The sequence below is a fragment of the Crassostrea angulata genome, chromosome 7 (genome assembly GCF_025612915.1).
Source record: "Crassostrea angulata isolate pt1a10 chromosome 7, ASM2561291v2, whole genome shotgun sequence".
NCBI classification, from domain to species: Eukaryota; Metazoa; Mollusca; class Bivalvia; order Ostreida; family Ostreidae; genus Magallana; species Magallana angulata.
In genome coordinates this window covers 22,305,764-22,329,528 of record NC_069117.1, presented here as the reverse complement: position 1 = coordinate 22,329,528, position 23,765 = coordinate 22,305,764, and the positions used below count along the sequence as shown (strand labels likewise).

The 23,765-nt window shown below is 33.5% G+C and overlaps 2 protein-coding genes across 2 annotated transcripts in view; one reads left to right on the top strand and one right to left on the bottom strand.

Annotated features, from left to right (window-relative positions):
- Positions 1–576: 576 nt before the first annotated feature.
- Positions 577–5,784, bottom strand: LOC128156451 (uncharacterized). The gene is made up of 4 exons (XM_052818606.1): positions 5,638–5,784; positions 5,252–5,314; positions 4,049–4,327; positions 577–3,788 (listed from the first exon to the last, which is right to left on the bottom strand). Exons 2-4 carry the CDS (start codon positions 5,298–5,300, stop codon positions 1,246–1,248), a joined length of 2,871 nt encoding a protein of 956 aa, XP_052674566.1. The 5' UTR covers positions 5,301–5,314; positions 5,638–5,784; the 3' UTR covers positions 577–1,245.
- Positions 5,785–9,282: 3,498 nt separating this feature from the next.
- The window catches only part of LOC128192969 (circadian locomoter output cycles protein kaput-like), a 28,066-nt gene continuing 13,583 nt past the window's right edge, over positions 9,283–23,765 (top strand). The window contains exons 1-8 of the mRNA XM_052866113.1: positions 9,283–9,422; positions 13,778–13,831; positions 14,385–14,542; positions 19,700–19,776; positions 20,024–20,113; positions 20,500–20,638; positions 22,152–22,298; positions 23,034–23,178. Of these exons, the coding sequence (XP_052722073.1) occupies positions 9,391–9,422; positions 13,778–13,831; positions 14,385–14,542; positions 19,700–19,776; positions 20,024–20,113; positions 20,500–20,638; positions 22,152–22,298; positions 23,034–23,178 (842 nt within the window). The 5' untranslated portion in view covers positions 9,283–9,390. The remainder of the gene's footprint in view (positions 9,423–13,777; positions 13,832–14,384; positions 14,543–19,699; positions 19,777–20,023; positions 20,114–20,499; positions 20,639–22,151; positions 22,299–23,033; positions 23,179–23,765) is intronic.

Genomic DNA, 23,765 nt, shown 5'->3' with positions numbered 1-23,765 from the left:
TAGTCGCCAGGAAGCAGTAATGCAGTACCACACTATACCACAATAGACCTGCTGCAATGTTCATCTCTTGACAGTGCAGTAATGCTGAACGGCCTTTTTTAGAATTGTCGGAGTTTGTATCACTGTGGTATAGATTTTTAAAAACCGGTTTTGATTGATTGATTTTTTTTCAAAATAAAGGTTTTGAATTAAAATATTAATATGATTCTGTTTGTATTTCGACTTGTGGCCACTAGCGCAATATGTCGTTTTTAAATTTTAATAAAGCACAGAGCTGATTTGTTCTGCTGATACTGTCAACTGTTGGCTTTAACAGCGAATTAAATGATTTCAGCTACATGTACATCTGTTGCCTATACAAAGGTTGGCGAGGGTTGAATATATTAATATAAGTTTGTTCATTTCTTTATTAATATGCTATAATCATATTTCACGTATTAAAGAATAAATAACACACACCGATTTATAGCTTATACTACGTATCTGATTATTCAAGAACAACCATCATATCGAGAGATCCCCCTCCCCGAATCTTACTGTACGCACAATTTCAACATACCAAACACAAACAAGGCATTCATTCAGTTTTCCTCAAAGTAGTTCATGAAGGGTTTATATAGGCTATCTATCTTAATCATGCAATTAAACAAAGTATACTGTCCATGATTGAACCTTTTGCAGCAAGTTTGATATTGGACATATAAGAAAACAGAAAAAAATTCAAACACTTTGCTATTTTTTTAATGTTTAGCTATCAGTAACAACTATTATTCTTAGTACATTAGAAAACCTTTTTTTATATATATAAAACCAGTTTAATAATACAAATTATTAAGGGTTTATATAGGCTATCTATCTTAATCATGCAATTAAACAAAGTATACTGTCCATGATTGAACCTTTTGCAGCAAGTTTGATATTGGACATATAAGAAAACAGAAAAAAATTAAAACACTTTGCTATTTTTTTAATGTTTAGCTATCAGTAACAACTATTATTCTTAGTACATTAGAAAACCCTTTTTTATATATATAAAACCAGTTTAATAATACAAATACATGTACAATGTATATAAATTAAATCTGTGTTATAAAAATATGAAGCCCAAAATATAAAATGTAGTGAAAAAAAATTTGATTGTTTTACAAATATTTCATTAGTAAAATCATTGTGCTGTCATTATATTATAAATAATTAAACAAATTTTCACATCCACTGGTCAATGCTTTGTTAACAAAGTTGACTTTATTTTTTCATATTTTTCGCTTTTTCTCTCATGGTATATCGCATCATTCTTTCCAGTCTGTCTTGCTCTCGGCCTCTGCCCATCATCATCATCAATGCACGCTGCCTTTCATCCGGGTCTTCTTCTCGCACCTGGGGAAATTCGAGCTCGATTCCTTCCTCTACGAATGTCTTGACCAGTTCTATATGACCATTTGATGCCGCTAATGTTATGGCGAAGTCTCCTTCATTTGTGGTATTTTCCGGTTTGGCTTCATTTTCTAGAAGCAAGTCTACTAAGGACCAATGATCATTTTCCGCTGCAATGTGCAATGGAGTCTTTCTGTCCGTGGCTTGACTATTCACATCAGCCTTTTTCTTTAGCAAAAACTCGACTATTCGGGACCTATTGAACAGAACTGCAAAATGAAGCGCCGTCCATCCTCCAGTGCCTTTCGCATTGACGTCTGCCCCATTTCCCAATAGCGTCTCAACAAGATTCGCATTCCCAAATGCACATGCACTATGCAGTGGTGGCCAGTTGTCCTGGCACCCCACTGGATTTGCTGATCCCATGGCGTTTGATAGCGTCTTGACTACGCTCTCTACACCGACGCCTGTAGCTGCTGCCAACATTGATCTACCATCCTCCATCTTGTAAGCATCCTTGGGAATGCCCTCGCTGAAGTGTCTGGTTGCATTATCATTTCCACATCTGATGGCCTCGTGAATTGGTAAACTGCCTGTCGCGCTCTTAATGGAAGTCAGGTCGGGTTTGGGCTGCAGAAGAGCTCTTAGAGCTGCATCGTCAGGGTTTCTTGCTACTCTGTGGTAAACCGAAAATCCGTCTTCTGTCCTCTCGTTGACGTCTGCACCGTTGGCGATCAAACCTTGTAAAGTATCAAGGGACCCATAAAAAGCTGCAACATGTAGCAATGGAGCATTAAGTTTTCGAGTTAATTCAAACATGTCCTGCCCATACAGGAGAACAAAATCGTCATCAGGTAGCGGGTCTCTAGAACTCAATGATGCGCCTTCTTCTAACAACATTTTCACGACTCTACCACTACTGGCACCATTCCTATTGCAAGCAGCAAACAGAGAAACGTCAAGTTCCTCTTTAAACCATTCCATCTCCTTAATATTCTTAAAATCTTCGTGTTTCAGCAAATGTTTGATTGTCTGTTCTTGTCCATAATAACAAAGCCAAAAGAAGAATGAACGATGATAATCGGCCCTTTGAAGAAAAACCGGTTGTAAGCTTCCCATTTCCCCCATAAATTTGACAAAAGCTTCCCCAAACCGTATATCGCATAAACTTGGATGAGATGCTATAAGCCTTGCATTGCTTCTAAGAATTTCAAATACAAGCCTTTGCGCCAAAGCTGTATAATCTTTATTCCAAACACACAAATTGGACTCCATGGTTATCGTGAAGTAACTTGATGTTCTAATACGTTCCATTAAGAAATTTAAACTGCAAATTTCTAAAACTTTGAGAGGAATTCTTTTGAAAACGGAATGGGTCACAAAGAAAAACATTCGTTCATGGCAAAACTTCCAATGATGTAACTGAATAGGTTCAAGAAACACTCCACAGAGAAGAGTGCAAGCGTGCCTCATCTTCTCTAAATTGACATCATGCGGGACTTCTAAAGCTATTTTTAGTTGCCTAAATATATTTTGTTGAAATGCTGTGTAATCTTCAAACCTTCCTTTGTCTAGTTCAATCTTTCCATCAAATAGTCCTACACATGCCAAAGTGTAATAAATGATTTTGTCAAAACGAAATACTTTCTCCAGAACAGTTTCCATTGAGTTTTCAGGGCTCTTGAAATATTGCATACCTTCCATATGGAAGCTTTTGACCCCTCCATATAGACGACAGTGATAAGCAAAGGAATTCAGATTGGATCTGATAACGTCATCTTGTTCATTTATTAATAACCCATGTTTCCCACTACAACTGCCTTCCAGAATCTTTTGTTTTTCATTATTTTTAGCCTTGTATCTGTCATTGGTTAAATCAATGACATGCTTGGACTGAAAGAGAGGACAAAGTGTCACTCGAGGGTGAATTTTCTCAAGTTGGTGTTTTTGAAAAGTAATGATTACTAGAGTGTTTGGTCTGTTTCGAACAGCCGTCTCCAAAATTTCATCCAAGTGGTTGATCCATTCTTCTACTTTTGATATAGTGTAAGTTGCAGGACCAAATATCTTATCAATCAAAACACACTGCTTTTTGGTCGGGTCCACCTTGCGCTGCCATTCCTGATACGAGTTGACGTGGACCACCGTATACTGTGGTCGGCCATCTTCATCCAGCCAAGCTCCTTCCCATTCGTTCTGCTCTTTTGGAGTGGGTCTCTGTGGGGGTTTCTCTGGTTTCCTGACAAATTTGACCATCAAATGTTCTGCCAGGGCTCGCTTCCCATCACCAGGGAAACCTGTGATAGTCACCCAGCCTCTATTCCACAAAAACCTCCTGGCTGAGTAGTATGCACTGTACTTCATAAATAATTCCTCCGAGTTGATTGGAGTGACATTGAAAAAGTCATGCCACACTGAAAGAATGAACAATACTTTGAAATTATAATTAAAGTAACTTAAAAGTGTACTGTAACATGGTACAGTGTATATTCTCTTGATTACAGGTTTAATAGCCCTTAATATCTTAATTTTCTTAATTTTGACTATATTTACCCTGGAAGTGTTTGCTGCATAAAAAATATATATCAAACTGAAACCAGCAATTTTTCTCAATAACTGCCAAATGTTTGGACTAATTAATGGTTAAAAATAAACTTACTACTACTACACTTACGTTTCTTCTGCTCCTCTGTAAGATACTCATTGATTTGTAAAACTGCTGGTGTTCTGTGCAAGGCTACATACTCTGGGGCCCTTGGTCCTGTCTGGGTAATGCCAGGGCCAGAGTCGTTAGCAGGAATTACACCACCATCATTGTCGACAGCTATTGGTTCTGGCTCAAACCCATGATTGACACTTCCCATTGGACCAAAGCCTTCAGACTGAAGTATTTGTCCAGTAGAAGTGTTATTTTCATATGCAAAATCCTCTACATCTGCGAAGTCCTCGTCATCTTAAATTCAAAATGATCAATATATAAAGTACAAGTAAGTGTCAAGAGTTCTCATTATCTACAATAAGAGTAAATCCATTTGCGTGGTGATTCAGAGACTTATAATGATTATCTTAAAATTAACTAATATAGAATAATAAATGAATCACCAATATCAAAATATTCTACATTTTGTTGCAAATATTGGTTCCTATAATAATTCAGCAAAAAGGTAAAACATTTGAAATTATTGGAATGTACATTAAAAAATTGATTTGTAGGGTTATCACTGACAAAGACACTTGAAAATGAAAATATATAGATATAATACATGCCATTGTAAAAATGAGAAAAGTTTGTTAGCCAGTTACAGTGTATTAGGATCGTGTGTTTACATGTGTAGTACATGTAGTTGGGGGCTATTTATATGGACCTTGGAACATTGGCCTGAGTCGCTTAGAGAGCTCGTGACTATAGAATTGCAGGGGTCTCAGGTTTGATTCCCTGTCCAGCTATACTGTGCACAGGGAAATATTTGCCCCCATTTAATTTTCGCCCCTTTTGCCCTAGTTCTCATCAGGCGAATTTAAGACTGGGCAATTTCCAATGTCTCAAATTATCTTTCTTCAAATGCAACTGTGTCTGGGCATATTCAAGATGGAGCGAAACTGTTTGCAAATGTAGAAGGGCGAAAATAACCCTGTATACAGTATACACGGTATGTTCAGATGTTTTCATTTATTCCTTTTACATGTAAATGTTCATTCCTCCTTTTCCACTACACATGTAATTATTTACATGTAATTGTAATTTATAACAATATATATGTCATGTACCTGTCTGTTCTGGACTCTGAATTAGAAATAAATAAATGATCTGATCTGTATGTATGTCAAAAAATAAAATTGAATTAAACATATTGCTACAATATTTTATTTATCTTACCACTGTCTGCATAGTCATCTGTTGTGAAAACAATATGATTAGGATCCATATTTGGCTACCAACCTAAAATATAATTAATTTACAAATTAAAAATCTTCATTTAAGTAAAGTATTTTCATGTGCCCTGTAAGGCATCATATACGTATGCCAAAACACTATAATAAAACAACAGTCGGTGGGAGATAAAAATTCAGATTTTGTTTAATGCGCGCTTCCTATAAATAAGCATTATTACATGTATTAAAAACAAAAGATTAACAATCTGAAAATATATTTTACGGATGCATTTACAACATAATTATTCGAAACACATTAAAAGCTCTTGCAATGTATATAACCATCCTGAGTAAGATATAGAATAGATATTTTGAGTTATAATGCCTCACCTTGACAGAGAAATGAAAATTGGAAATCCCATGTGCTAAAAATAGAATGTTGGTTTTGGTCTTAGACTGGTTCCCGAGCTACTCTGTGGTCCTGAAATAAAATTAGTATTTTATAAAATAAGAATCAATCTGAGCATATTTTCACATTATTCACAAATAATATTGCCCTAAGACAGTATCTATCGCATCCGAAGTGTTATTTGTACAAGCTACTTTTGAAAAAAGAAGGGAGGTTTGAGGTAAAACAAGTGGAAAGTGAGAACCGGGCCGAATAATTATCCAACATATCACACCCCCCCCCCCCCCCGAAAACTGTCCCGGAATTTTACGATTCAGCCCCCCCCCCCCCTCCCCCCCCCCCCGAAAATTATCTGTTTCAGACTAGTGTGTTCTGAATTTTCTGTCTCTTACTATATACTGATTCAAATTATTCACAGGTCCTGGAGGACAGGACCGACCCCCTTCCCCTCCACCCCCCATTTGAAGTATCTAGACCCCGGGGCTTTTTTTCCTTTAAATTATCCTTTTATGTCATAGTTATAATCTAATGAATATATATATACATTCATTGCACAAAATTATTTAAAACAAACATTTTGAAAAAAAAAATATCATCTCCCCTCCATAAAAGAATAATCCAAATAAATAATATAATAATATAATAATAATATTAATAAATGAATTTAGCATCTGTGGATTATGTAAAAAACAAAATTGGTATGATCGCTACCTCCATAACGTATCCGCACGAATCATTTTTAGGAATTTCAACGCATTTTATTGTTTATTTTTACATCTTTTTTTTAAATTTTAGCTTTGATGAATTGATCGTAAAGAGCATGTAAAAGTAGCTAAATTAGATGTACATCAGTTGTACGTTAGATAAAAGATAGAGCCAAGTCGTCTTGTATGGGAATTAGATTCTGACATCATAATTATTATCTACATATATATATATACCCATCGTCGTTAACTGTCTCGTAATATAGGACATGGTGGATGGTTTATTGATAAAAAAGATTCAATTAAGGGCGTGTAGTCGTGTACCGTGTACAGTTGACCACCAATAAAAATATGGACGATATGACGATATGTTTTTTTTAAAATTCTATTTATATAGTAAATTATCAACCGAAAGCACCATGCAAGCAAATCTTGCTTCTCCGCTTGATGGAAAGTCCCAAGAAGTTGCGATTGGTTTTGAATAGAATTACTATTATTAGCAATTTATGACACTTTTTTAATCCTTTTGGATTATACTTCTGAAAACTGAAAAATAATTCATTTATGGATAATAGTTCGGTTAATGATGATACATTAGTTAATGATGCAAGTCTTTCTTTTTTTTATATAAGAAACCACATTTGACTCATTTTTTATATAATCAATTGATATATTAATTGATCCTTAATAGTTCATAAAGTCAGGGGGTTTTTTTGTTTAAAAATGTGCAACAACTTTTTGTCTGATCGAGTAATCTGAGGTGAATATGCCATATTTTGATGGTATGTTTAAGTATAACTTTTATTACAAATTCCAGAGAGAAAAAAAAATCATAGAGCCATATAAAGGATGATAATGTGTTTTGCTTGGAAAAAACCGATTCAAAGGATGCATAATACGATAAGTAAAATGATTGACCATATATAATCGTGCCATTTTGTAATATAGCATGCTCCAAATTAAGACAGTATGGCGAAGTTTGTTTAGATATATACCGTGCGTGGATCTACAGGGGGTCGGGTGGGCATGCATCTATCATAATTTGCAGAATTTAAGACGGGATTTTTCACATAGTAAATTTGAATGAACTCTTTCAGTGGAGTAACTAAAATAATTTAAATGAATCAAAACAACCTCAACTTTTAGAATAATATATAACATATAATGTGAATAATGGTTTTGACATGGCGACTAAAGAGGTTCATTCCTGTGTTTTAATTTTGGTAGATATTTGGGTCACCTCTAGTCTACAAATTCTGCATTATATATCAATTCTACTTGTAAATTCAACCAAGTTGGATCAATAAACTAGATTGAATAAAACAGTCAAGAATAAATTACATATTTACAGAGTTTAGTAAGGGAATATATATTTTGAAGCGTTAGTTTTTTAAGAAGAAAATGAAAAATTTTCATGACTCAGTGGTTCTACAATACCGTAACTTTAATTTCCTAATTTGCAGAGCAGACCAAATTTCCAGATACTGTGGTTTCATTAATATTCAAGGGTATCAATTTTCGTGGATAAAGTGAAAAACATGGTTTCAAGGATACTTAAATTCGTGGCCAGTGACCCTATCAATACAAATTATAAGTAGAAATTGCACTTCAATGAACACTTAATTTCATGGATAAACTTATCAACGAAATCCACGAAAATTGGTATTCAACGAATATTGATGAAACCACAGTAGTCTGTGCATTGGGATATCTTTATTTTGTTCCAAAACATATTTATTTGAACAGTTTTTAATATTTCTATCGACATTCTAGTATAATGGCATATTTAGCTTATATTTCAAAAAGGCAAGAAGAAATGAACTCAAATATTTGCTAAAAATTAGCTTCTTTCATGCCATATCTCAAATTTGACACAATAGACCATAATACTTTTGATTTTATTTTCCGAATTTATAAGATTTTTCTGGCAAGTCTACTAATTATAATTTGAGAAAAAGTTTGAAACTTTTAAATGACTTTTTTTTTTTTTAGACTTTTCATTGCATGTTGAATAGTTAATGACTAAAAATAGCGTTTTATTAGAGTAAAAAGGTCATAATATTATTAAGGTGAGGAAATTGCAAACTTTTTGTATATGATTATGTTAATTTTATTTATTTCAAATTGAATAAATTTGTATTTGATGCCATGGTTCATACCGATAAGAGGGAAAAGCGATTTATGTAGAAGTTGTACTTTCAGCGCTGAAAATTCATATTATAAATGAATCCCTAGGTGTTTGTGGTTGGACACAGACTATATATATATTCTTCAAGTCTTTAAGATTGTCCTCTCGTCTTTTAGCTATCGAAACTGGAAGGTACAATAATAAACACAGAGCCCAAAGGAACTGCTTTTCGTGTAAAAATTAAGATGAATTCCATTTTATTTTAGTTTGTCCAGTATATATTGAATACCGTCAAAAATATAATAAAAAGTATTTTTTATGAGAAATCATCGATGTTCAAGCTGTTGCAATTGTTTAATAACGACAATTTTAAAAGATATGTGTAACCTCGGCAAATACATTTACTATATTGTATGAAATTAAGAAACGATATATGTAATTAACTTTAGATGTTGTTCTTTTTTGTGGTCCTTATTTATATATGTTTATATACAGTATAAGCAAAAGTTAAACCAGGGACGTATATACATGCACTAATTGTTGTGTATGCCACGTATGTCTCTAGTAAAACAAAATATGTGAGTTAAACGAAAATCATTAAAAAATCAAAAACATTAATGGAATAAATAGAGATAAAAAAGAAGACTTGAGAGCATTGAAAATAACTTAATGATAAGTCATTAGTCGGATGCAGCTGAATGAGAACCCAAAAACTATTGATATAACTAGGTAGATGGGCGGACCCGATACCGATTTTGGTACTAGTTTTACCGATATTCCGAAACCGCACGCATGCGCTGTATCCACTATTTACATTGCGAACTCTGAGGCCTACTAACCTATTATAAACATGTATGATGTAGCGACTGTTTTGACATTACGGGAATGAAAATAGTAAGGACATGGACAGTCAGAATGTTGGAGCTGGATCCAGGTTGGTACATACACACAGTGACATTGTCAGGTTTTTTGGTTGCCCACATGCACTGTTACTTTTAAGGGGGGCTGTAATAGACAAATCTATATCGGTAGCATGTACACGAACAAGATTATCCTTTTGACCTAATTATCAACTGCGATAAGAATTCACAATGATAGGGTACCATACTATTCCTTAGCACTGACTGTGTTAAAAATAGATATATACATATATTGTTTGGCTTTGATCTTTAATCTTCTCTCAAAAATGGCAGTAGCCAATATGTCGTTTGGCAAATTATAGTTTAAAAAGGTCACCTAAGGTTTTGCAGGTCAGCTTTTTTTTACCTCAAATGAGCTTTTTTGTCCAGCATCTGTCTCAAGTGACAGTAAGAATTTGTCCCATATACTTGCAATGTAGCAGCTGCGAAGCAGATCTGCTTGATGTCAATTTTAAGCTTGTTAAAAATAATCAGCAGGGGTAAAACACATCAATGTATATACTTAACAAACTTTTTTTTAACATGTATATGTAGTTAAGTCCACAAAATATCCATTTAATAGGTCATACCAAGGCATTTACACAACTTCTACATTTGAATTTGCGTGCCATTTGGCTGTATATCCTAACAGAGTATTGCAGATTTTTTTATCACTTAAATGGTGACCGTAAACAGCTAATATTCAAACGTAGTTTAAACGGTAGTGATTTTGTTGCAAAAACAATTAATACGGTTAAATGGGACTATTAATAAAGAGAAAAAATGGAGTTATTTTAGACCAGTTATCTGAAATTATAGGTGAGACACAATGCAATATTTCTTTTTAATTTGCTATGAAGCAAGTGTAGGGGACAAATATTAGCATTAAACTGGGTCTGTAAATCTGTCATTTTAACGATAGAACATTTTATCTAGCTTATGTTATACCCCCGGCGTCAGTGTCAGCGTCCAAACCTGGTTGAAGTTTTTGGAGTAGCCTAAGGTCTTAAGTTATAATTACTTGTGCTATCTTCACCAAACTTGCATGGATGATGCAACTGGACTTATGTATGATACTTATGGACTTTAAAGAATTGGATGCCAATCTGGAATTTCAGATGGAGGAGGTTAGGTGTTTGGGCCAGGTTAAAGTTTTAGGGGCAGGTGCCCTTTAATGGCAATATCAAAGTTACTACTGGTCATAACTTCACCAAACTTAGATGATGCATCTTGTGAATCTGATACACCCCACATACAGCCTGGTATGCTGAATCCTAGGTTTTAAATGCTGGATGAGGTTAAGATTTTTTGAGCTGGTGAAAGTTTTTGGAGCAGGTGCCCTTTGATGACCATATCACATTTACTACTAGTCCTAACTACACCAAACTTGCATGGTTGTTGCATCTTGTGATACAGATACACTCCACAGGCTTAGATGCTGAATTTGAGCCATTTATAGTTTTGGATGGTGGAGGGGGTTAATGTTTTTGAGCTGGTCACTTGTTTATGTAAATAATAGTACTTACGGTATTCAAACTTGCATAGTTTATTTAACTTTGTAAATGAATCACAGAGGTAGCTTCAGATACAGAGAGTGATCTTGATTATCTAGATGCTTAGGCAGGTTTAAAATTTCATACCAAGTCAGACTTATAACAGTTAGAATAACCAGGATAACTATGGGTGTGTAAATAAAGAGATAGCTTCAGATACAGAGCTTGATCTGGATTATCTTGATGCTGGAGTAGGCTTTTGGCAAATTTCAACCAAACCTGACATAAAGTGACCTTGGGTGAAGGGAATTCAAGTAAGCCATGCTCTCTTTCAAGGGGAGGTAATTTTGAGTTTTCATGCATGTTGCAAAATAATTGAACCTCTGATGTCGAGATATATATAAATCAATGTTTTGAAATATAAAAGCCCGGGCGTCAACTATAGTGTCAACTATAGAGATATTAGCCAAGGTTTTAAAATTTCAAACAATTAACATTTCAAAAGCCAATTTGATCTATTAAGCTATTATCAAGATATTGATCAAAGTTATGGCTATTTTTGCTTAGGTTAGTGATTAGGCCCTTGGGCAGGGCTGTCAATCTCTTTGATTTGGGTCCGATAAGCAGACCCTTCCAACTGGGAAATCCCCCTATAATTCCCAATTTACTTACCTACAATTTCTCAACACTCAAAACCCTAATTATACCCCCCGCAAACGAAGTTTGGGGGGGTATATAGGAATCACCTTGTACGTCCGTCCGTCTGTCTGTTCGATTCGTGTCCGGTCCATATCTTTCTTATGGAGAAACATTAGAAGTTCTTACTTCACACAAAGATTGCTTATGACCTAAGGGTGTGTCATGACCTTGAACCAAGGTCATTCGGGCAAGGTCAAGGTCACTGGCAGAAAAAGTGCAAAATTCGTGTCCGGTCCATATCTTTCTTATAGAGAAACATTAGAAGTTCTTACTTCACACAAAGATTGCTTATGACTTAAAGGTGTGTCATGACCTTGAACAAAGGTCATTTGGGCAAGGTCAAGGTCACTGGCAGAAAAAGTGCAAAATTTGTGTCCGGTCCATATCTTTCTTATGGAGAAACATTGGAAGTTCTCAGTTCACACAAAGAATGCTTATAAGATAAGGGTTTATCATGATCTTGAACCAAGGTCATTCGGGCAAGGTCAAGGTCACCAACAGAAAAAGTGCAAAATTTGTGTCCAGTCCATATCTTTCTTATGGAGAAACATTGGAAGTTTTAACTTCACACAAAGATTGCTAATGACGTAAGGGTGTGTCATGACCTTAACCCAAGGTCATTCGAGCAAGGTCAAGGTCACTGACAGAAAAAATTGCAAAATTCGTGTCCGGTCCATATCTTTTTAATGGAGAAACATTGGAAGTTCTTACTTCACACAAAGATTGCTTATGACCTAAGGGTGTGTCATGACCTTCACCCAAGGTCATTTGGACAAGGTCAAGGTCAATGGTAGAAAAAAAACGCAAAATTCTTGTCCGGTCCATATCTTTCTTCTGGAGAAACATTGGAAGTTCTCAGTTCACACAAAGATTGCTTATAAGATAAGGGTTTGTCATGACCTTGACCCAAGGTCATTTGGGCAAGGCCAAGGTCACTTGCAGAAAAGTATAAAACTCTTGTCCAGTCCATATCTTTCTAATGGACAAATTTTGGAAGTTCTTAATTCACATCTAGAATGCTTATAACCTGAGAGTATGTCATGACCTTGACCAAAGGTCAATTGAGGAAGTTCAAGGTCATTGTTAAAAAAAAATCAGGCTCAGTATACCAATAATTCAAAATTGGAATTTCGTTTGATTCGAGTCATGTTTGTTAACATAAGGATGCAAATGTCCTCATGCATTAACAGTTAACTTGAACTAAAATGGAATTTAAAGAATAGAAATTGGTTTGTGTACTTATATAAGCATTAACAGTTTTAAAAAATAGAGCAGTTGTTATTTATAGAAAATGGACGATAAAATAGATTCATTCAATATTTTCTATAATAGAAAAAATACATGAGTTATGATTTTTCTTAGCGGGGGGTATCAATTGTGAGCTTGCTCACAGTACCTCTAGTTTTACATTGTGTGTATAAAAAATTGTGTGCTGTAAAATATCAGTTTTTAGAAGTTAACAAAAGATTATGCTATTAAATATTGATGTCCTTTTGATAATATAAGTATATTAAATTTTCCAATTTAAAAAAAAATTTAGATAATTTTCCAAATATTGGGAGGGACATGATCCCTGTACCAAAAAGTGCTGTGACAGCCTTGCTGGGCCTCTTGTTGTTTATACATTAAGTTACTATAGCAGAAGCAGCAGAATATTCTACAAAAAAAATCGGGTTGACATATACGATAGAGCTACAGTGCCTTTGAAGGGTTACGTATAAAAAAAAACTTGCAATAGATTGCACACTAAAATTTGTTTAAGTGTTGGATAGATTACCCATATTTTTAACACATTGAATAACAATAATATACATTGATATTCAAAATTTTTCTGAATGTCTCAATCAAATATATTGCCATTAACAGGATCCTATGTCATAAAGATTAGACAAACTCACTTTTGATCTTTAAGCTTTAATTTCTCACTTTTCAGTTTTAAGGTTGTGAAGTAATCAAAATTTGAATCTGCTAGAAATAATTCAGATCCATAAGTGTGCTATTTATAAGAAAACATTGAAGCTCAACACGTGATTGTTCGATGATGATGTATAATTTTTATTCACCATATTTCTAGAATTTGTTATAATTTGCATGAATAAAAGTCATCTTCAATTGATGATAAACTAATGGTTTCACATTAAGTTATTGCATCAGTTGTCAGCTGATATATGTTATATAATATTTCAATTAAAATTCAGCTTAAAGAGGAAAGGCTCCATATCTGATGAGGAAAATCATTTGGAAAACAAAAGGTAAAAAAAAATTTGAATTGATTTTGATTAATTGACCACAGTATTGGATATTTTGTTTGTTTTAAGATAAGTACATTTTAACTATTTTTTTAAAACATTCTTGAAATTCATAATGACCATCAAATACATGTATTATGAGACTCACTAAGAAATGATGGAGATTATAAAATTGATTTTATATAACAATGAAGTTCCGTGTAGATAATATTTTTTAAAAATTGGACACATCATTAGTGTCCCTTAAACAAAATAATTTTTTTCTTATTCCAAATTTTGTTCTGATATAATTACTGTGGAATCATTAGATTTCGTGGTGGCTCAATTTTCGTGGAATTCGTGGGTAACTTTCATCCACGAATTAAAATCCTCCACGAATTAATAGATTAGGGTAATAAAGTCATATTTCCTCTGTAGGTTTAAGAGAATGCACGAAATTAAGTCCCCACGAACCTGTAAAGCTTTAGCAATCCACGAAAATTGGCCCCCACGAAAATTAATGATTCCACAGTATTGAAATTTCATCATAATTGATTATCTTTCTGATATGTTGCAGAAAACTTAGGCGGGAAGGTGAAAAGTTAAGAAGAGAGAGGTTGAACAGAACCCTTAGCTTGCTAGCAGAAGAGGTACCATGGTTAAAGAGATGTGAACGCCGGCCAGACAAAAGCAGTATACTCAAGCTGACAGTCAACTACCTTAAGTTGAATATTGGTGAGATTTAAATTTATAAGTTACAAAGCAATGTTAACATGGTTAAGTAATGGGACTTTCTTTGGTAGATGAACTATATTTAGATTGAGGGAAATGTAACTAGAGTTTCGTTCTAGATACTAGTCTCTTATAAACATTTTAGATTATCAGGCGATTTTGATATTCATATATAGAGTATGTATACTTTGTACCATAGCTTTTCTATTGTTAATAGTGTGGGTTAATTGTACATACCCCACACTTTTTTTTTTAACTCTGCCCACTATCTCGAGTAAAAACAACATCAACAAAGTTGTTTTCAGCGCGTCCATAATACTCCACAGTAAGAGCTTCCTCCAGATCAAAATTGCCAAAACTCAACACGGATAAATGACTCGACTAACTTAGTTCGTCGTATAAATCTCATTTTTAGCTCGAGTCAAAACAATATCGGCAATGGCTTTGTCAGAAAGACTCTATTTTAATATTCCTTTCCATGTATGTGGACAAGTAGAGAAACGTGTGTTAAATGAAATAGGGGTATCCTGTTTAAAGGTTTCATAGAAAGTCAGTCACGTGATAGGAAAGCGTTTGAATAGAAGACTTGTTTTGTGGACAGAGTGAATAGCGATAGCCAATCGAATTTGACATTTTCCATTCACGGTTTCGCTACATGCATTTCTCAAATAATATATTTTTTATTGCTTATTAGTTGATTTTGTTCAAAATATATATGTACGTGTTTTTTCAGCCACTTTTAAAAAACATACATTGATACAGAGTAATCAAATAAGATTTTTAAAAAACTAATTACCTTCATCAATTTAAATTTAATTTCAATTGTTTAAACTGAAGCATTGCACAATTTAGGGTTCGTAAATATAAGATTGTGTTAATACGTTTAATTCTTTGAAGCAAATATCGATACTATAAGTCGGAAAATGAACAAACATGAAATAAAAATAAAACAATGAGAAGTCAATCTATTCATTAGGGCTATGAATTTAAAAAAAAAAGGAAGAATGATTAATCTTTGTCGGGGATAGGAAGTCATTTTGGAAATTCACGAAGTACAATGTACATATATAAAGACCAACTCATTGGCACCGTATAGTTTAGAGGCAAGTGCACTCCCGATATTGCTATGATAATAAGATATAATGAATAATCGTAAACTATGGTACAAGTAACTTACCCCATATAATATTGTTGATTATGTGCAGATACCCGATGGGGCGTGGTCATAACGACACTCGGGAGCTACGCTCCCTCGTGTCATTATGACCACGCCCATCGGGCATCTGCACATAACCAACAATATTATATGGGGTAACTACTACTCAGATATTGTGATGTATCTACAATCCATTTATTTAGCAAAAAATCATCAAGAGACATTTTTTTGTCAAATATCTCATATTTTGATAATTATGTGTTAAACTTTTTCTACTGAATGACAGTATAGAAAGTGATGTAAAAAAGTTTTTATATAAATGATCATGATAATATTATTGAAATTATATAACTGCATATACTTAATTTATATTTTAAATTAAGGTGCTGTAGAAATAAGATATTTTCAGTTGATTTTGTTCTGCGGTTTTTTAGCTCACCGAGACGAAGTCATGGGGAGCTTATGCTATACCCCCGGCGTCGGCGGTTGTGTTGGCGTCGTCGTCCGGACTTGGTTAAAGTTTTTGTTGCAGGTCCTAAGCTATTACTTGTCATATCTTCACCAAACTTGCATGGATGATGCATCTGGACCTACTTATGGACTTGAAAGACTTGGATGCTGAATCTGGGTCCTAAATTTCAGATGCTGAAGGAGGTAAAGGTTTTTGGAGCAGGTTAAAGTTTTTGTTGCAGGTGCCCTTTGATAGCAATATCTAAGTTATTCCTGGTCCTAACTTCACCAAACTTGCATGGATGGTGTGTCTTATGATACTGATGCACCAGACAGGCTTGAGTGCTGAATCTGAGCTATAGGTTTCGGATGCTGGAGGAGGTTAAGGTTTTTGGAGCAGGTTAAAGTTTTTGTTGCAGGTGCCCTTTGATAGCAATATCTAAGTTACTGCTGGTTCAAACTTCACCAAACTTGCATGGATGGTGTGTCTTATGATACTGATGCACCAGACAGGCTTGAATGCTGAATCTGAGCTATAGGTTTCAGATGCTGGAGGTGGTTAAGGTTTTAAGCTGGTTAAAGTTTTTTAAGGTGCCATCTGATGGTAATATCTTCGTACTCCTGGTCCAAACTTCATCAAACTTGTGTGGATGGTGCGTCTTATTGATAGCAATATCTAAGTTATTCCTGGTCCTAACTTCACCAAACTTGCATTGATGGTGTGTCTTATGATACTGATGCACCTGAATTGCTTGAATGCTGAATCTGAGCCATAGGTTTCGGATGCTGGAGGAGGTTAATGTTTTAAGAGCTGGTTAAAGTTTTTGAAAAAGGTGCCCTCTAATGATGATATCTTAGTATGTCCATATTTCTTGTCCTAACTTCACCAGACTTCCATGGATGGTGCGTTTTATGATACTGATGCACCTGACAGGCTTGAATGCTGAGTCTGAGCCATAGGTTTCGGATGCTGGATAAGGTTAAGTTTTTTTTAACAGGTGACATGTTACGTAGATAGTAGTACTATTTCAAACTTATATAGTTGATTAAACTGTAATATGAATGAATCGCAGAGGAAGCTTCAGATGCAGATCTTGATCTTCATTATCAAGGATGCTAAAAAATATATCTTAGTTATTTCAGGTCCTAACTTCACCAAACTTGAATGGATGGCGTGTCTTATAATACAGATGCACATGATAGGCATGGATGCTGAATCTGAGCCATAGGTTGCGGATGCTGGAGGAGGTTAAGGTTTTAATTGCTGGTGCCCTCTGATGATGATATCTTAGTTATTACTGGTCTTAACTTCACCAAACTTGCATGGGTGATGCGTCTTATACTGATGCACCTGACAGGCTTGAATGCTGAATCTGAGCCATAGGTTATGGATGCTGGATGAGGTTTAGTTTTTTGGAACTGGTCAAATGTTTAATAGATGATAGCTTGCATAGTTGATTTAACTATATTATAAATGAAACGCAGAGGTTGCCTCAGATGCAGAGCCTGATCTCCATTATCAAGGATGCTAAAGAAATGTTCTACATCACTTAAACCTGCTTGATAGAAAGATGAGGTTGTTGTTAAATGATATAAGATGATTCCTTTGATAAAGTATTGTATGATTTGAAACACTATTGTTTAATATGATACAATATAATATTATATGTTATATTGTAAAAAGTTATATGATACGATATGATATTGTATCAATTTTTTTGATATTTTATGATATGATATTGTATCATGATATTGTTTTGTATAGTTTTGTATATTATGATACAATATTATATAATATTATATTGTATCATACGATATTGTATAATATGATATTAGTTTCTGTAATTTACAATTATATCAAGCGAAACTGTATTATATGATATTTTAATATAATATACTAGACTTTGACCCGTGCGTGCACGGGTTGACATTGCATATTGAACATTTAGAAATAGGTACATCGATACACCTTATTATTGACATTTACATAACAAAGCTATAAGCCTACAATAATGCTATTAATTTCACTACACTTTCCTTAATTTGAATAACCTAACTGTGTCTCGGGAAAAGCCCCTCCCTTACTTATACCCGTAAAGTAGCAGAAAATTGCAGAATCGCTCTGGAACGATTTTGGAGAAAGTTAATGAAGTTGCCTTGAAAATAACAGTCAAATACATCACAACAAACCTTTTTGAGACTGCAAATACCTTTCAACTAAAAATTTTAATCCATAGAATGGAAGAACTCAACACCTTTTCACCAACGTACACGTAATCGTATATTCTTTGTAAAACTGGGTCTGTAGGACATTATTCATTTTTACGATAAAACATATTCTATCTTCACTCTCCTAACAAATATAATGTAACATTTTTGCATGTAATCAAATATTTTTTGTCATCACGAAGATGAAAGTAAGTGCTTAGTTGAAATGTATATTTGTTATTTTATACTTTCTCTCATAAGAAATCATTAATTTATATGAACAAAATATATAGCAAAAGTCCAATGAAAATTTACCCGTATTTGTATTATCATTTCTGAGTTTATTCAGGCAGATGTGATATTGTGGAAACAAATATAAACTAAAGATCCCGTTAGTGTGAATGTGTTGCGCAAGTGCACGATTGTAAAATCCAAAAAATCCAGGTGATTTCCGGGATTTTTTGAGGAATTTTCGTTGATTATTAATTAGCGAAGCTTAACTGAGAAAAAATAAAAACAAATTGGTAATCTTCAAGTACCAAAGATGTTTAAAATATATAAAACAAAAGACAGTATTCTTCCGATTTCTCGGTATTAAAGACTTAAAATTCGAGTCTATTATTTTAATATAGTAGTATAGATTATCGTATCATACAATATTGATATTGGATTATATGGTCTATTATTGTATCATATGATACAATATGTATTATATTATATTGTATTATATAATATTTTACTTTATCACATAATATTGTATCATTTGATTTTGATACCATGTTATATCAAATTATATTGTATCATATGATACAATATGATACAATATCATATTATGTATCAAATATCATACAATATCATACAATACAATATATAATACTATATTATACAATATAATATCATATGTTTCAATGTTATGATGTATTATGTTATATGATATTGTATCATATAATACAATATTGTACTATATATAATGATGTTGTATTATGTGATCAAATACAATAAGGTTTAAAACAATACAATGTCATTTCATATTTACAATATCATCTTTGTTTATGACAGTATTTTATTATATTATATGATATATATTGTAAGTATGATAGGATGCAATATTTAATTTTATATTATTATATTGATTAACATATGAACATATGATTATCATACAATTTTTTTTAACAGATGATATATGTTTTTGTGTCAAAACAGAATCCATGAATATCCAAGATCATAAAGTATGATTTTCATATAATATGATAAAGTTGGTCTCATAAGGGTGATGCCTCGTCTCTGTGAGCTTTGTAATCTGTGATTACCTATGTTTCTTTAAATTTGTATCTTTCTAAATCCAGGAATCAAGAAAAGGAACCTTAATTTTGTCCTTCCCACTTTTCTTAAAGACACAGTCACTGAGGATTTCCTGGGATTGGTATAGGCATTTCAATTTTCTGAATTTTATAATAAAAAGATAATATTTTGAAGATTTTTTATTTAGTACAGAGACGTACTTCTCCTGCATACAGCTAATAGGCTTTTGATGTCTAATTCAAACTTGCACATGAATTTTTTTTGAATCACAAAAGCTATGATTAAATTTAAAAGTGAAAAACTCAGCTGCTCTGATGATATGTCATTACTGCCTACGTGTATATTATTATTCATTTTGTTTTTCGTAGGTAGCATGTGGATCTTTGCTCATCATCTCAGAGTCTGGTACAATCCTATATATGTCAGAGTCTCTAACACAACGATTAGGGTGGCTACAGGTAATGAAATCTTGTATCGTATTTTTCGGATTTTAAGTCCATATTTTTTTCCTGGCACCTGGATCTCGCCCTATTCATTGCTTCGACCTATTTAAGATTTTAAGAGAGAATTTTGTGAAGTTTGTGAGGAGCCTTGATCATTGTCATGAATATTTCTCACTGTAAGCCAGCCCTTGTTCTATTGTTACTATAACAACATAGAGTTGGATAAGGCTCACACGCAAAAAGTAAATTGTGAAATAATGACGTCGCAAATAAAAGTTGGTAAACAATAAATGCCCAAAAAATTTTTGATAGGGTTTTGGGTTTTTTATTGTGATTTTGGAAACATGTATGTGTTAAAATAAAATCAATTCCATAAATTATTTGTTTAACCTCTCTTTTAGATTGATGTGCTTGGGAGCTCCATCAACAAGATGATTCATAAGGATGATGTAGAACTGTTGAAGATACAGTTCAAATGGCTGATTAATTTCCATTACACAACACAGACCAGTACAGAAGATAGTAAATCATATATACCAGGTATAATTAAACAATAAAATGCTTTCTTTGGTGATTCATTCGGGATATGAAGGTAGTGACATTGCGGAAAATCTAAACCCGCGCTAGCAGGTTATATAAATTTTTTCTGCAATGATCGCTACCTTCATTACCCAAATGAATCATCAAAGAAAGCATTTTATTGTTTATATTAACATCTTTCTTTTAACCAATTGATAAATTGATTATGAAAAGTAAGTTAAATTCACTAAATTACTGTTAATGTACGTAAGTATGTTAACTAAAAGAAACAGCCAAATCGTCTCCCGTGAGAATTTGAGTCTGACTTCATCATGATTATTTCGTGCAGTCCGTGATTTTCCTCGGTAGTTGTAGGTCTCGACCATTCGATAAACTGGGCATGTCAAGTTTGGTCCTGTCACTTTCTTGTCAGTTTCAGCCGCTGTAGATTAATTTCGACCAATCTTTAAAAGGGGCGTGTAGATTTCAATATGGCTGTTTCTATAGAGCTATGAATTAACTATAAGTTTCCGTAAAATAGAGGGAATAATACTTGGTAGATGTAAATATTTATGTATAAATCATATATACCAGGTATAATTATGTATAAATCATATATACCAGGTATGATTATGTATAAATCATATATACCAGGTATGATTATGTATAAATCTTATATACCAGGTATAATTATGTATGAATCATACATACCAGGTATAATTATGCATATTCAGTTGAGGATAAAACTCTTAAGGAGGTAAGGGACACCTCCATATTGTGATATTCTTTCTTTTAAAAAAAAAAAAGCAAAATTAACTGTAAAATTTATCATGTGTATATACACTTTTTTATCTCTCAAGTGAATTTTGATGCCTTTATAACAGCATAGGGCAATATGATAAGGATAAAGCATCAACTGCTGATCTGCAAAACAAGATTTCAAAAGCCACTTGGGCTTTTTTTAATTTCCATTTTTACCAGTTTAAGAATTTTTAAAATTAGATTTAGATATTCAAAGATTGTACAATATGGAAATTTTAGAACCATAATCAAATAATATGTTCTTTTTTCTACATTTATATCAGGTTGATATGAAACCTTTCTAAATTAATAACCAAGGCCTATGCTTGTAAATGTTATTAAATAGATTGATGAGCTCTGTATCTTGCTTTTATATTTCATGTGACTGTCAAATTTTGATTCATTTGATGCCTGCTTGAGTTAAAAAAAATATAGCTTAGAAGTCTTAGATTAAATCATCTTAATCATGATAATAGCAATGTTTATCTAAACCAACTATAACTCGCAGCAACTTTATCCTTTGATTTACTTGACATAAACTAGTTTATGGCAACAAATTTTCGAAATCAAGAAGTAGGTTATCTGGAAAATAAGATACTAGAGACATTTGAGGAAAGGACTGAGGCGAGAAATATTTGCAATGAAGAGCCTTTTTTAATCATTGCAAGATTTCTCGCATGAGAATAAAGATTTCAGATTCGTCTTTAAATATGACTTCCTCTTGCTTCTTTAGTGAACATGTCCAGAAAGGTGAACAGGTCATTCTTTTTGAGAATGCTGAACCTTCAGCATGGATCCGGGACTGCACCCCATTATGATGAAATGAAAATTGTCGGCCATCTTCATTATCATACACAGGACAAAAAGAAAGTTAGATCGGGTGCGTAATGATTGACAATCGATCTACAGATAAAAGGTTCGGAAGGTGTTATCTTACTATTTTGAAGTCTGCATTGTTGAGTAAAATTAATTCATATTAATGAAGTTTATGTCATCAAATACTTATATGCTTTTATGTTTTATATTGAATGTCTTTTTTTTTTAACCTATGTGTACTACATTTTTAATTATCTAGATACGAATAATCAGGTTTTGTACCTATAATTATGTGTAAATTTGTAGGGAAATTCTAAAGAGGTCCTGATGCTATGTTGTATATCTCTATGTATACTCTTTACATATATCCAATTGATTTTAACTGTAAACCACATTGGTGTAAGAATATGTACATGTACTATGACAGTAGCCATATGCTTGGAATCCACAATGTTTACTTTAATAGTTTTATAGCCTGACATAACATGCAGAGTTACAATGATTTTCACCCATCTGTGAGTCTGTAGTCTTAATTTCCATATGCGAGTCAGTCATGAAATATTAATAATCAGGTTCTTGGGCTCAGTTTTTAATCTTGATGCATGTTCCCTCATAGAATACCTATTTTATTTAAGATGAGGTATACATTTTAAGTTTATTAATGGTACATGTGGAATGGGTACACTGTTTACATACAATCTTCATAGATTTTTAGCTCTGTCCTAAATTGAAGCCCACAAAGTTCTTGAATCTATTACTTGCATACAAGGTTTAAGAACTTGGTGTTTTAATTTTGTAGTTTTAAATGAGAGTTGGTTGGTCGGAGTTTGTCGCCCAGTTGCTCAACAAAATTTAATCAACATGCAGACTTACGAAGACAACAACAGTCCGGAGTGGATATCCCAGCATGCAATGGATGGGAAACTCTGGTATCAGGACCACAGGTGCTCTTTATTTTTTGGCTACTTAGTACTTAAATGATGATTCGTGCTGTTTGCAACAGAGTGGTTAACTTTTTCATTAAATTTGTTTATTATACTCAGCAAACTGCCTTTTTTGTTTGTCTTCACAAACTTTTCAAGTCTCTGTTCATTTTGCTCTATCTGAGGCGGACTGATTGCTGTTTTCCACAGCACTTAACTGCACAATCACTTTGAAATAGAATATGTAGTACTGGTAACTGGAATCCCCTTTAGTCCTGAGAATATATTTGCCTGTTCTTAGAGCCATCAGTCATACATCTTTTAATTTGTTTGATAAGTCTTGTCCTTTCTATCCCTCTCTCTTTCAACATATATTTTTATGGAAATAATGCATGGTACAAGTATGGGAAAATCATTTTCTATCAGAGTCTTGAACCTACAGTACCGATCAGACCCAACCTAACAGAAAGTAAACCCCAACTAAACCCTGGGTTTACTTTCTGGGTTTACTCTAGGTTTACTTCGAGTTTACTAGAGTGGACCCAGAGTAAACCCAAAGTAAACCTAGAGTGGACACAGCGAGTAAACCCCGATCAGAAGTACACCCC

Coding starts and splice junctions, on each gene's coding strand:
- LOC128156451 (XM_052818606.1), bottom strand. CDS start 5,300: ATGGATCCTAATCATATTGTTTTCACAACAGATGACTATGCAGACAGT. Junction 4,328..5,251: donor AGATGACTATGCAGACAGTG/GTAAGATAAATA, acceptor TTTGAATTTAAG/ATGACGAGGACTTCGCAGAT. Junction 3,789..4,048: donor TACAGAGGAGCAGAAGAAAC/GTAAGTGTAGTA, acceptor TCATTCTTTCAG/TGTGGCATGACTTTTTCAAT.